The 15156-nt window shown below is 50.9% G+C and overlaps 1 protein-coding gene across 7 annotated transcripts; it reads right to left on the reverse strand.

Moving 5' to 3' along the window:
* Positions 1–89: 89 nt before the first annotated feature.
* PABPC4 (poly(A) binding protein cytoplasmic 4) lies at positions 90–14934 on the reverse strand. 7 transcript variants are annotated; one of them, XM_082615876.1, is made up of 16 exons: positions 13762–14934; positions 10972–11165; positions 10133–10248; positions 8748–8887; positions 8293–8387; positions 7495–7632; positions 6787–6882; positions 4804–5076; positions 4372–4459; positions 4117–4236; positions 3528–3614; positions 3306–3433; positions 2067–2160; positions 1822–1952; positions 1499–1558; positions 90–412 (listed from the first exon to the last, which is right to left on the reverse strand). In XM_082615876.1, exons 1-16 carry the CDS (start codon positions 13952–13954, stop codon positions 395–397), a joined length of 1971 nt encoding a protein of 656 aa, XP_082472002.1. In that variant the 5' UTR covers positions 13955–14934; the 3' UTR covers positions 90–394. The 7 variants fall into 7 exon arrangements, with proteins under 7 accessions (XP_082472002.1, XP_082472001.1, XP_082472003.1 ...); XM_082615875.1 differs by having other exon boundaries at positions 1456–1558; XM_082615877.1 differs by lacking the exon at positions 90–412 and having other exon boundaries at positions 1456–1558; positions 4387–4459.
* Positions 14935–15156: the final 222 nt, after the last annotated feature.

Raw genomic sequence — 15156 nt, forward strand, 5'->3', positions numbered from 1 at the left:
AATCTATACAGAACTTCATTTGACCCTATTTACATCCAAAAATTACTTGCAGTGAAAACTGGAATTTATATAGAAAACTGTGGTCAGAGAAAAACAGAGGCAGTTTTATGGAGATTTTTTCTTTATTGAGAAACTTAAGACTTGGGTACATCAAATAAAACCAGTTTCTGGGGGGGAAAAATCAAAACTCACAATAGAAAAAAAAAAGTTAACACTGTTTGGGCCATATCAGAACCCAGAGAATATATTCTTTTAATTGAAAAATTCTAGGTGCTTCATAATTGACCTTTTGATACAAAATGACCTATTAAATTTGCAATTTGTGGTTCTTGGTGTTGAGGTCCATAGGACAAGCTAGGACGTCTTCAAACCTTGAGCTGAATTCCATGAGGGTTTATTTGGCTTTTGAATCCTGAAAAGAAAAGCACCAACACTATAAATACAAAATCAAAAAAACCTCAGAGACGCATGGAAATCTCTGATATAAGTACTATAGAGCAGGGTCTCAGTCTTGGTGCCCACTGACATTTTGGCCCAGATAATTCTGTGGGGGCTGTCCTGTGTATTGCAGGACGTTTAGCAGCATCCCTGGCCTCTACCCAACTAGATACCAGTAATATTCCCAGTTGTGACAACCAAAAATGTCTCCAGATATTGGCAAATGTCCTCTGAGAAGGCACCCCTGGTTAAGAACCAGTGCCTTCAAGGGTACTTGTATGTAAAGCCCCACCTTTGACCCTTCCTGGCCATCCTTGTTTAAACTCCAAATGACAGGGCTCAGGCCATTGACAAGGAGCTATCACTATGCCAAGTCAAGCCCTACCAACATACGAGCTCTGGCCCTTACCTTGTGCACTTTTCCCTTGCCTCTGCCCATGTTCATTTGGTCCTCTCTTTTCTCCATCTGGAGGCAACCACCAGTCCTCGTCAGAGGTCCTAGTTAAGCTTCACTGCCCCAAGTCCCTGCAGACAGAGGCCCTGGCCCCCAAACGCAGAAGTCGACGGGAACACAGCTTGTAACTGTAGCCAAGTGTGTCTGTCTCTCTCACTCTGACACCAAGGCCTCTGCCTGCTGTGTTTCCAGAGCTAAACTGTGGATGCCACACAACTGACCTCACAACCTCAAGCCAAACTAGGGAGATGCTCATAGAGTGGGATTGGATTATGACAATGTCTCATATATCCACCATTATTCGAGGGGCTTCCCTGGTGGCGCAGTGGTTGAGAGTCCGCCTGCCGATGCAGGGGACACAGGTTCGTGCCCCAGTCTGGGAAGATCCCACATGCCGCGGAGCGGCTAGGCCCGTGAGCCATGGCTGCTGAGGCTGTGCGTCCGGAGCCTGTGCTCCGCAACGGGAGAGGCCACAACAGTGAGAGGCCCGCGTACCGCAAAAAATAAATAAATAAAAAATAAAAGTCATAACCATTGTAGAAAATAAAAAGAGTCAAACATACGGTTTGTCCTTGTCTAAGAGGTAGCAGCAGCAACAGCGCCCACCTTCTGGGCAGCTTCTTTCTTGGCATGATGAGCCTGTAGGACCGCCACAGCTTCATCCACCTGTGAGAAACTCCAAGTGGTCAGTGACACCTGAGGAGAGCCCCTCCGCCCCTCCCTGGCACCCAGGCCCAGCGATGGCCTCTCCTGGTGCTGACCGCTTTCCTAGATACCCACGCGCCAGCAGCCCTCAGGTCACAGGCGAGGCAGGAGGAGGTCACAGGGGCAGCAGACCCTTCTCTCTGCCGCCCCTTGGTGTCCAAGGCCACCCCGTGTCCTCCTGAGCCGAGTGAGCGGAAGCTGCGGGGGTCTGGGAACCTGCTCACCTTGGAGCGGAGAGACTCGGGGGACTCCAGCATGTGCAGCAGCTCCGAGTTGTCAATCTCCAGCAGCATCCCCGTAATCTTCCCAGCCAGGTTTGAGTGCATCGTCTGGATGAGCGGGAACAAACGTTCACCTGTGGGAAGGTATTCTGTGAAAAACCCAGTGGCATCCCAGTAGAGAAGGGACGCTGGTGTCCAGGTCAGTAGCAGCTCTGGCCCCCTCTTCTGCAAGCACGTGGGTCACTCACCCAGCATCTGTTTCTGTTCCTGCGGGGGTGCTGCGGCCAGCATGGAGGCGGTCAGCGGCTCCTGCCCCTGCACGTGGACCGCAGGCTGGGGTGCCTGGGAACCAGGAGAGGCGGCGGGTTAGCACCCGGGTAAGTACAGTGACAGTGGTCATGTGCCCAACCACTCGAGTCTACTGAGTTAAAGAGGAGAAGGAGGTAGTTGTCTTTGCTGTCAGGGAACTGACTGCAGTCTTGGGGATGGAGGGAGAGGAACAGAGTGGTGTGAGCAAAAAACACAACCAACCACAGTTAAAATGCCACATGCTATTCAAAGAGAAGGGAAATGACTAAGAAAAACCTACAATGCTACACAATCATTTACCAAATGATTTTACTTTACTCAAGGCTACAATCATAATTTACCTAAGGCTGCCCAAGACATCGAAGCCTTGTTAATAAGGTACTGTGAACATTTGTGTGTAGCCCTTTCCTGAAAGTTAGTTTTCCTTTAGGGTGAATTCCCAGTAGAGACTGGGTTGAAGGACATGAATAGGAAAATGCTTATAATTACATCCTGTATCACTTTTACTGAACCGCATGCTTTTATTGTATTAAATGCTGAGGACCGTCAATACCAGTCACAGTCCTAAAAGTAGGGCTTTATAGGCAAAAATATTTCTCACAGCGCCAAGTTCTGGGAAATTTCCAACTTAGAGCACAGAGCAGGAGGAAGCAAGGCCCAGCACAGCTCCTCCAAGCAAACTGCAGAGTTCTGCCACAAGCTCGCTGCTTGGCCTGAGAGGCGCAACTCGAGAGACAGCAGCTCCAGCTTAGAGAACCTGAGATCCAGGTCCAATTCCTCCACCCAGCCTAATACCTCTGAAGATGAACCTTTCATCTAAGATGTTCTTTCCCACCCAGTCACCTGGAAGAGCAGCTAAGGATCAACTCGACCACTGGATGTGAAAGTGAAATGGAAGCTTCAAAGAGCTGAGAGAGCCCATGCAGGTGGTGAGGAGGAGAGCAGGAGGCACAGCTGCCTCCTCTGGGGCATTGCTGAGTCAACCGTTATCAGAAGAACACTTGCAAGCCCCCTCTCTCCCACTAGAGAGTCCCCCAAGGGCAGGGTCACCACATGGGACACGGCTCCCTGACACAGAGCAGGCATTTAATACCTGTTGAGGGAATCCAAGCAAGGCAGCCTTTGAATCATGTGGAAGCAGGGGGGACCCTTCTAGGGTTCTGCTTGGTGGACCTCACCTGCAGGGGCTGGATGGCGGGGTGAGGGCTGCGGACACTGGAGGCGTACTTGTAAGGTGCAACAGCCCGAGGAGCAGCGGCAGCAACAGCGGCACGAGGTGCTAGGCTCTGCACAGCTGTGGGAACACCTTAGGAAAAGGACAAGTAAAATTAAAGCCCATCGGTCTGGGCAAAGACCCGTCAAATCCCATCTTTCCCCATTCTGTGTGCATCCAATACCACCTCCAGACTGGCAGCTGTCAGTCAGCCCTTGCTGGGCGGCACCAGCCCCACCAAAGTCCATAGCCAAGCGGTCCGGGCACTCAGACCCTACAACAGACCAGCAAATGCACATCAGTGTTGGCAGCAGATGTCCAACTGGCCACGTCCCACGGAAGGAGCAATTCCAAAGCATGTTCATACAGCACACATCACACATGGGGCCGCTACTGCTACTTTCGAGGAAGAGCCAACAGAAAACATACAACTCTTGCCACCTCTTGGAACACAGGACAGAATCTGGAAAAAAGTCCTTTGAATCTCCCAACCCCACCCAAAGAACAGGCTGCCTCTGTCGTCATTCAGCTAACAAATTTCTACAATTAACCTTGTTCACCTGAGTCACCGATGAGGCAAAGAATCTTAAAAGGAACCAACACTCAGAACTCATATTGTTTCCCTGCTCCTTAAGTACCCACCTAAGCACACAGCTAAGAGTCAAGAACCAGGACCGGACAACACGGTGAGCCCAACGAACTGACCAACCCTGAGTAGAGCCTAGTCGTCCTGACTCCCTCCTCCCCGGGCCACACTTCAAGGCCAGTTTGCTCACCGACTCTCTGAGCGGTAGTAGGGAGGCCACGAGAGGCCGGAGCATTACCAGTTGGAGCCAGATGGCGAAGAGCTGGACGAGGCCCAGACTGGCGTATAGCACTTGGCATTCCTTGGAAGCCTGGTGAAGAGACAAAAAATGCACGTCACTGATGAACGACACAGCCGAACCTAGACTGTGTCTCAGAGCGGGCAGGGAGGGGAGGCCAGGACAGGTACATCCTGGGTGATCAAATCACTGTTCCCCACCACCTACCTTGAGGTCTCCCACCTTGCTGCCAGCGTGGATTAGGCCTCATCTGTGCTAACTGGTTAGGTGTGTAATATGGAGGTCTTCCCTGAGCCTGTAAGAAAGAGCAGCCAAGCCCTTTTATTTAAGGACCTGAAGCCACACTAGAGAAGTATCTCATCTCACTGCCAGGCCCTAGGCTAATTATTCAGGACAGAGGCACTCTCTGCTCAAGAGCCGGGGGAGGGACAGCCAGCTAATGGGGACTCCTTTACTCTACCCCTGCCACTGTGTGTGCACAACCACGAGTTAAGTCCTTCCTCGTTTTATTTGAAAGATCTTTACTGTGACATTCTAGAACTCCAATATCCAAAAATCCCTCTCCCCAACCACCGCGGACTATAGGAGCAGCTATCAGCAGGCAGGTTCCAAGGAGACATGAGCATACGGCAGACCCACCTGTGGAACTGCTGGCACAAAGTAGCCCCCAGCTGCAGGCTGGAACTGATTTAAGATGGCATTGGCGGGGAGCGCTCTCATCCCGGCCACCCGCTGCATATACTGGTTGGTCAGGTGAGCCTTTCTCTCTTCTTTTCTCTGGGCCAGGGCAACGTACAGTGGCTTGGAGCCCACGATGCGTCCGTTCATCTCCGTGACTGCTTTGGTTGCCTCTTCAGGGGATGAGAAGCAGACAAAGCCAAACCCTTTGCTTCTCCCATCCTCCAGCATCACCTACAAAATGAGACCAGCCACTTAGGACAAAGGTGTCTGTGTGTTAAAACCTGGGTTCCACTGCAAGAGTTACCAGGTCTAGGTCAGGGCTTCACTGTCCAGTCCCACGATGGACCCCAGACCAACTGAGTCACCAACTGAATCACAAACTCTAAAGGGAGAAACTAAGCATTTTCCTTCCCAAATACTGTGATATGGCTAATGGTTGAACCAGGAACCCAAAGATGTTTCCTTGTACCTAGGAGCATAGCTATCTCTGGGAACTCACAGAGATCTGGACATTAGCATCAAGCAATTTACTTGTAAAACTCATCTGCCCAAGACCTTGGTGAACAAAACTTAATAAGCTCTTAGCAAGGTTAGGACATGCTTTTGAAATACCACATGTGGGCAGGAGTCATAAAATCAATGACTGCCACCATTAATTCAATGGGAATAAACACAGCAGAACTACGAGCAGCCGGGAGACAAGCAGCTGGATTCTAGTCTCGCGCTGTAATCTCTACATTTCACTCATGTCTTAGCTCACCGCCTGGTGAGCCTCCTGAAGCGGAGGACATGGGACTAAAGATGTGTATCAACCCAACACCTGTCTACCAACGAGGTGGACCAGTAAGGTGTGTGAAAGTAATGTGACACCTTGATCTTGGGCATGGTGCCGGGAAACTTCAAGATACGGCTCTTTTGCTCTCTTCTTGCAAATGCCATCTTGACTCCTGTGCTGGTCCGCTAGGAGAGACTATCATTCCTTGTGCTGCTGGAGGCCCGTCACGGGGGTGATAGGAGGGAGGGGGTGAGGAACTGAGGAAATTCCTGGGAGTGGCTTCTGGACAACGCCCTGCAACCACTGATAATGCTCCTGGGTTGTGAGTGACAAGCTAAGGGCCAGGGCAGGGTCACCAAGTCTTTACCCGCCCGCTGGCCTCCTTTCTCACCCCCTGGAGGACTCTGTGACATCTGCCTCACCTCTGTGGAGCAGGCATAGAGTCTGCATCAGATTATGCCCCCAAACTTTGTGATGCCATCAGTGCCCACCGCAAACCCAAAGCACTAAGGACACACAATTCAACATCCTCACCTAACCAGCATTCTCTTGCTCAAGGACTCAACTCCTTATCTTCACAAGCGGGTTTGTACTTACTCCCCCAGCTAACTCAGTTGCTATGACTATCAAAGAAAATCAAGCAGATGGTTGCAAAACACGGAAAAACAAACTTTCCACTCCCCTCTCCTTCTTTAGGACACCAGAGGGAAGTTCCCAACCCCAGCTCCAAAATCCTCAAACACCTTCGTTCAAGGAAAAAGTGTGGCAGAGTTGTAGAGACAGGCCTCAAGACAAATGGAAGATAACCCGTCTGGATTTCCTCTGCTCATGCTGTGGCACCATCTGTCCCCACACCAGCACAAAGCAGCAAAGAATGGGAAAGATTCAGGTGCTCTTCGGGGGCTGGCAGGGAGGGACTGAGTCAGATGCATCTCCACATCCCAGTACTTGGGAGACAGTGCAATGTTAACCTAACAAAATGTCATTGTCCAGAGCGTATACTCAGATGGGTAACCAAATGCCAGGAGGAATTTGCTAGATGAATGTGGTAGCTACTCTCAGAAATGAACAAAATTTAGATCCTATTCCTTCAATGAAACAAATGCAATAAACCTCTGCAAGTTCACAACTTCTGCTTTCAATCCCCACATCTCAGTATAAAATACCTTAGCACTGGTGATTGATCCAAAAGGAGAAAACTCTTTCCTTAACTTCTCATCATCAATGGTGTCATCCAAGTTCTTAATGTAGAGGTTCACCCCCTGAAGCAGAAAGATCTGTTAATTGCACTTCTATACCTCACACATTTCCTAAGACAGTGGTTCTCAAAATATGGGCCCCAGACACGCAGTAGCAGTATCTCTGGGTACTTGTGAGAAATGTAAATTCTCAGGCCAGAACCCACACCTAATGAATCAGAAGCTGTGGAACCCAGCAATCTGTTTTCATAAGCCCTAAAGGGGATTCTGATATAGGCTCAAAGCTGAGAATCTACTGCTGAAGACTCTGACAGGACCATCGATACAGTCCCAGCCTTTCTCACGGCTGGTCTGGCTGACCACTGACCTAGCAGGGCTCTCCTTACACCGTTCCAAACAAAGTGGTACCGTTTAAGTAAACAGAACACACATGACTAAGAACAACAGGCTGAGGCTTCCAGAATAGAGTCCCTAAATGAATAAATTATCTTCATCCTTGTTCCAGAACCGCTGCTGTATCTGGTATGTACATCCTGTTAAACCTGATGATCTTGAGAGAAATGAGAAAAGGAGACTCATGGTCCCCAAAAAGAAAGCCTGCCAAACTAAGGATGCTTTTGCCAACATCTCGTGGTACATCCCCTGCTGGTAGGCTGGGCTGAGACCACCTCTTACCTGATACCGACTAATTCTCTCCTGTTTCAGCTGTTCAAATTTTCGCTTTAACTCGGCCTGCCGTTCCACTTTCTTCTGTGCACGGCCGACGAAAATGACTTTCCCACTGATTTCTTTTCCATTCATCTCCTCCACGGCCTGAAAAGGAAATACATGATTTTAAATCAAGATGCAGAGGCAGGGGCCTTGCTCTGGAGGTCTGTTAAGTCACACCAAATATTCTGAGAGAAAAATCTTCCCTACAGGGCTAAAAATTAATTTCACTCTGAAGTCACCTAAGTCAATCCAAACTTCCTCATCAGTAAAATGGGGTTAATATTTAAATGGGTCAGTGGTCCAGATAATTCAGTGAAAAAACTGTACAGCTGTATAAATACAAGCACAGTAGACATGGGCCTAGGTTGATAATCTGGCTGTCACTAAATTTCTTAGGTTCTTTCAGGGTATTGAGTGATACATGTTGACGGCCTAGCACAATGCTTCTCCCGGAAGCGGCTACTGTTCTTTTATCAGATCAGCAACTCGGGGCCCTTGGTTCCCTCACCTATGAATGGGAACGCCTGCCCTACTCTTTCAACCTACAGGGCGGAACAGCTGAGGTGATGGGCACATGCCAAGTGCTTTGAAAACAGTTATGTGAAATCCCTCAGGAAGACAATTCCAGAGCACAGTGACCATGCATCACTACTAGGTACTCAGACAATTACAGCTCCGCTCTACTATGTGCTGGCAAGGCCCTGCCCACACACTAGGGCCACTCTCCCTACAAATCCTCCCCGACCCTCATGGTGCTCTCACCTTATTGGCATCCTCGTGTTTTTCGTAACTCACAAAGCCAAAGCCTTTGGATTTCCCACTGGGATCTCTCATCACCTTGACACTTAGAGTCTTACCTATTACCAAAGACAGAACTATTAGTAACAGCATCTCTATCACAGCTCAAGGAGAGAAGGCTTCTCTAGGAGCCCACTTGAAGCAACCTCCTGCTGAGCCCAGATGGACTCTAAGAAAGAGGCACCATGCCTGGCCTTCTACTTCTGACCAAGCTGCTGAGATGGCCTTGGGGATGGGACAAAGTAGGATGAAGCCAAGAGCCGAGGCCTGGAGTCTATTCCTATCTACCCTGTGGCCTTTGTCATACAAGGCATTTTACTTCTGGGTCTAGGTGGACTCAGCTGTTAAGTAAAAATAGATGAATTCCAGGTCTGGTGGACTGTGAAAGGGGACACATGGGGCAAAGGACCCTGACTTACCAAACTGGCTGAATAGCTCTTTCAGACTCTCATCATCCACCTCTTCCCCAAAGTTTTTGATATAAACATTGGTAAATTCCTTAGCTTTGGCTCCAAGCTCAGCTTCCCGCTCTTTTCGAGACTTGAATCTGCCCACAAACCTAAAAAGAAACCATGAAAAACAGTGGTCACTCAGAGGAACAAAACATGATTTCCAGGGGCCCGAAGGAATGCAGGTTAAAGGCTGACAGGAGAGGTTAAAACACACGAGTTCCCATCCAACCACCAAGAGAGCAAGCTCAGAGACGTCCCAACTCCCCAGCAGAAAGAGAAAGAGGCAGGACTGTCCTACAAGGACCAGCCCCAGGGCTCCTGGCTCAGGCCAGGGCTCCTCCTACCACATCACACTGCCTTCGTGAAGAAACCTGATGACCATGTTTTTAAAACGTTCATTTCTGTGCATCTATGTAAATGCATAGAAAAGGTCTGGAAGGATACAAACCAAACTGTTAACAGTGGTTAATCCTAGGAATGAGATTGTTGGAGTGAACTAAGAGGTAGCCTTTGCTTTTTTTACTTTGTTTTGGTGCTGTTTACACTTAATAAGGAAAGGTATCCACATATGAAAAATCTTTAGGCTTCTTTCCAGTGATACCTTTAGAAGACCTGACCACTGGGCACATGCACATCATTAACACAAGCCATCCCCTGGTCTGTTCAGTAACACAAAGGACAGAAATGACTTTTGCTTGTCATAACCAAGATTTATTGACCCTTCTCTCCTTGCATGGCTTAACTAAGATCCCCATCTCTCCATTCTGAAATAACCACACCAAAGCAACAAGGTCTATTATGAACAGTCTTCTGCAATGGGATAAGACTTTTCATTGTAACCAAATTAATTATTGCTGTGGAGCCAGCCTTGTATTTGAAGACCACTGAGTCATAAGTTAGCCAAGTGGAGGGGACAATTTGCATCAACCCCTAGCGAGTGACCCCACGGACAGACCTGAATCACAGAAGGCCAAGGTCACATGACTAGTACACAGCTCCTGGTCAGTCCAGGGCCCTCTCCACTCTGCCGCTGGCCAAGACCCCTGCTCAGAGTGGGCTTAAGAGCTGCCTTCCAGCCAGCCCCTGTTGCCGACGCTCACAAAACCCACAGAAGGATGCTTTTAAGGGAGAGGCGGCAGGCCAGCCACGGCTTGGGCAGAAAGCCCACCTTGGCGAGTCAAAAGGGCTGCCACGGCTCGGGCAGGGAGACTCACCAGCCCTGGAGTGGAGAGGTAGGAGCAGGCCACACTTTGGGCCGAGAACCAGTAGCCGCCTTGTGTGTGCCAGTTAATACCGAGGTGGGGCCACGGCTGGCTCATGCGACGGCTGTTGCTCCGGACTGGGACACTCACACTTTGCGGTCATTGAGGAGCATGCCATTCATCTTCTCGATGGCCTTGTCAGCAGCCTCCTGGGTCTCGAAGTGGACAAAGGCATAACCCTTAGAGCCGTTCTCATCACACACCACCTGTCAAAGACAAGGCGGGCCGCTTCAGCACCATTGCCCAGCTGCAGAGACTCGAGAGCCGTGTGGGCTCCTGGGTCTGAGAGGCCTCTAGCCCATCCATGTTCAAATGGCAGGAGACTACAGCAGGTACCCAGTAATGTTCCATTTACAAATGGTAGCCACCATTAAGCTGCTTCTATTCCAAATGTTTTCTTACTTCATTAAAAAAATATATTAAGATCTGGGTGCAAAACCACAGGGCCACAGAATGACAAACCACTTTCCAAGCCCACAACAGTTTCAGTCTAGTGTGGAGTCAGACATGTAAACCACCACCACACAAGCTGTACAAAATGCTCCACATAAACAGGTGTGTGGAGAAGGAAGAGGGTGAATTCATGCTTCTAACATGACTAAGTACAGCTTCCTGGAGACCAGAGGCATTGCTCTGGTACTTGCCAGCCCCCCACTCCCCAGGAGAAACCTTTTGATGCCTTCCAAAGCTAGAAAACAGGAAGGATATTTCAGGCAGAGGGAAGAATAAACAAAGACATGAAAGCGCCTGCTGGTTTATGCTGGGCCGTGGCACCGAGATTTGCTGCAGTGAACTTTTAGACTTCAGAGCCATTTCCAGCATTTTGAAAATTATCATACACGGTCACCCAATTCCAAGCAATTCCCCATCTAGTATTTGTTTTCATGATTCTGTAATTATTCTGCTGAAATCATTTAATCAGTGTTTACCTTGCAGGACAGAATGTTTCCAAAAGCAGAAAAAGTATCATAAAGTGCCTTGTTATCTATAGATTTGTCCAGGTTCTTGATGAAGACATTTCCCACGCCAGATTTTCTCAAAGAGGGATCCCTCTGAGACCACATGATTCGGATTGGCTTTCCCTTAATCACATCAAAGTTCATGGTATCCAAGGCCCGCTCAGCTGCAAGAGAGAAAGATATTTCAGTCAAGGATATAAAACGTTACCTGCCACCATCCCAGGAACAGATAACTCCAGAACTTTCAAGGTAAGCACTCTGATGAAATTCAACTCTATCAAAATTAAAGGACATCAGATTCCTCTAGCCTACAGTGCTACTGAGGCTAAGTTCTAGCTAATCGTCCTCCTTCATGGCAGAAGTCTCAACCCCTCTGGAGTAAGGAGGTTACACAAGATAATCTAAATGGGTTTATAGCACCAGGATCAAATAACACCTCACATTTGACTAAGCGTTATCATTTATAAACGACTTTGCAGCCTACTACCCACCAGGATGGAGGTGAAAGAGGTGAAATGATCCCTCTTATAAAATGGACAAACTTATGTTCAGGATGGCTAAACGGTATAGCTAACTACTGACTAAGAAACTAATGGCAGACTTTCTGAAAGCCTCAACCATCAAAATGATGGCCACACATGGAAATGTTCTTTGTATCATCAGGACAAGGATGAAACTGCAACCCCTTTCTGCCTAAGTTGACAGTGGAGGCAGGCCCTGCACCTAGTGGTTTCTAGGCTATCTAGAAGCCTTCATCTGCGTTCTACAGAATTCCAGGACTTTCAAATGCCCTGGTGCCCAACAAAGTTCTCAACCCAGTGCTTGGGGACGCTTCCTTAGCTTCCCAACCAAATCCATGTATACACCATGGAGACCATTTAAAGAACCAGAGACCAAAATAACCCTCACCTGTCAGCAGAACACTTCTCTTTACTGGTAGTAAAAAGGACCCAGACCCACTTCCCCTGACTTATGCACTGACATCTCCCAGAATCTCCTCCTCCACGAAGGGATGGAGGTAGAGGGTGTTTCTCCTGCCTCAAGGCACCGTCTCACTTAAAACAGGGACACAATCCCTAACTCTGCCCCCCCACAGGCTCAGCTGTCCAGTCGGCCAGCAAGGTATCTCCTTTGCCCTATTTCCAACCATCTTTCCAACCATCTTTCCAACATATGGATGTGTGTGCTGCAGCCTGCAGAGCGGAGGAGATCAGGGAAAGGGGGGACGGCAGATCCAAGTCAGTGCAAGTCCGGGACAGAAAGAAGGGCTCGCTTGTGAGGACTCTGTGGTCCACAGCCTGGGACCCCTAACTGTGTTGCGTGAATTAGCAACGAAGGAGCCCATTTCAACACAGCTCCTGTCTATTTCCGGAGAGGGCTGCACAAGGCAACTCGGCTTAGTCTGACAAATCTGGCTGCACTTATTTATAGCAGGGAGAGGTCCTGCAGAGGTATGTGCTGGCAGACACACTAACCAATGGCTTCTGCTATTATCTCTAAGTGACAGGACTTTTGCTCAGAAGAGTCGAGGCAGACAACAGCCAATGTGCCCACTACTCCCCCCGAAAAAGGCCACACTCAGCTACCTTCTTTGTGCCCTGTGGCCAGACACAACTCAGAGCACACTGAACTGACGGTAGCAGTGCCTTGTGTCTCTCAACAAGTCCAATTCTCTGGTCTCAGCTGCATCCTGGGCAAGTGACATTCTCTGTGCTTCACGGACAGTGAACAAAGTGGCGACAAAAATAGGGACCCAGACATCCTTGGCCGCAGAATGGCTTGTTTCTCCCAGTAATGGTCTCTACAGTTGTTCCCTTTTATTCTGGAGTCACGTGCAGCCCCTGATTAGGTTTCTTCTGGCCTCACTCGGGCCAGGCCTGCAGCATACCTCTCCACACTCCAGGCTATGGCCCCAGTCAGGGCTGGCAGAGTACCGCACCCACAGTCCCAGCTTAGCCTCCCACCTTTTGCAGCTGCTTTTCTCCCTCAGAAGTCCTATTTTCTTCAGATGGGATGAAGTAAAAGGGTTTTGACAAGTATAAAACACTGTGCACAGGTGAGGCGGTAATCCCCACCAGCCTAGCGGATTTCCAAGAGGCGCTTCCCCAGACTACCTGCGTACCACGCTCCACAGCCCAGGGCTTGTCCAGAGAAAGAACTCCTCCGCCCTGGTGGCAAACACGCAGACGAGGGAGCTGGCCCAGCACCACACACACTCTGGTGGTGCTAACACAAGTGCCTGCTCAACTTCAACACACAACATTGTTCCCCTGCTTCCTACCTGCCCGGAAAAACCCCTTATCAGCACAAAGTCAAAGACTCTTAGCCCACGGTACAGTAAGGGGAGGGGGCAACAGCTTTGCCTAGTATAATTTTTGAAGTAATTGTGTTTCAATCATCCTGCCTCTTCCACAGGCCTGTGAGGGGCCCGAACCCCTGGCCACAGACCAAACCGCCCACATACGGAATGACAGCGACTTCCTTCTGGTCCCGTTTTTACAGCCTCCTTGGGCTCCAACCCCACCAGCACCCATTAGCCCAAGGTCACCCGGTTAGCAAGTGTGATGGAAGCAAGACTGAAACTCCAGTCGTCTGATGCCAGGATCCCGCGTTCTCAACCACCATGGCCCGTCCCCGACTAGGGCTTCTGCGGCAACGTGCTGTCGCGATGCTCCCTCCACGGGGGTGGGGACCTGCCCGGAGAAGGAATCTTAGGGTCCCCAGAGAGCCCACGGACTTGTGGCCACCGCTTGTACTCACCGTCAGCCGGCTGCTGGAAGTTGACGTAGGCATAACCCAGGGAGCGGCGGGTGATCATGTCGCGGCAGACCCGGATGGACAGCACAGGCCCCGCAGGACTGAACTTTTCGTACAGCATGGCCTCGGTGACGTCCGAGTGCAGGTCACCCACGTACAGGGAGGCCATGGGGTAGCTGCTGGCCGCAGCGTTCATCTCCCCAGCCCCCAGTACCCCGAGCCCCGCCAGGAGGACTTCTTAGGGGGGGCCACACAGGACAAAAGGGGCTCCGCTCCGAGCCGCGGCCCACAGGTGGCAGTGAAGCTCAGAGAAGCTGGAGTCGGCTCCGAGGGCCGGAGAGGAGTGCGGCGACGGCTCGGACGAGACTGCCCAACCACAGACAAAAGGCTCTCAAAAACAATATGGCCCTCCCTGGGAGTTTGTTAATTTTCAGCTGTCCTGGCCTGGAAGCTCCCAATTTCAAAAAATGAAAACAATGAAAACAGGGACTGTCCTCCAAATTACAAAAATTCTTCCCGAGGCAACCCAGTGGTGCCCACGGCGGCCTCCGGAACGTGCGTTTCTCTATAAATATAGGCCTCGGGCTCCCGGCGGTTTAAGATTACAGCAACCCGGGGAAGAGGGAAACCAAATATTTGTCGGTGCCGACTCGGCAAGCCCCGCGCGGCCGGAGCGCGCAACCGCCTCCCACGCCGGGCCGGCGAAGGGCAGCGCGGACACGTGGAGCGCGGAGGCCGGTGCGCGGGGGGCGAGGGCGGCGGGCGCGGGGCTGCCACGCGGCGCGGCCGAGCGGCGGGCTGAGGCGCGTGGACGCGGGCGCGCGAGCGGCTCACCACCGGACCGACGGACGGGGACCGACGAACGCCCAGGTGCGGCGGCGGCGGCGACGGCGGCGTCGGGCAGGCCGGAAGCGTGCAAAAGTGACTTCCCCGCGGGTTCTCCGAGGAGGATTCGCTCTTTTTTTTTTTCTTTCTTTCTTTCTTTTTTTAAGATTTTAAAGCGTTTTCGGGTTTTTTTTAATCTTTTTCTTTTTTTTCCCTTCAGGCTGCTAGGCCCGAAAGCGACGGAGGCTGCGGCGACCCGGGGCGGAGAGAGGCGGCCGGGGGAGCCACCGCTCCATTTATACCCGCCCGCCCCGGGCGCTGCTGGTCGAAGGGCGCCTCGCGACCTGGGCGCAGTCGTGCCCGCCCACTCGGCCCGGGGGCCCGAGGCGGGGCGGCCACGCGAGAGCGTCCCGGCACGGCCGCGCGGCGCCACAGCGACCCCTGGCGCGCGGAGGACCGCTCCGCTGGGGCCTCCGGCGGACCCAAGGGCCGCTTTCCCTACGAGGGGGTGGAGAGTAAATCACCCGCCCCTCCGGGACTAGAACCCAGGGATAAAGTTACCCACCGGCACGC

This window comes from Mesoplodon mirus (genome assembly GCF_964341445.2).
Source record: "Mesoplodon mirus genome assembly, chromosome: 3".
In the NCBI taxonomy this organism is placed as follows: domain Eukaryota; kingdom Metazoa; phylum Chordata; class Mammalia; order Artiodactyla; family Ziphiidae; genus Mesoplodon; species Mesoplodon mirus.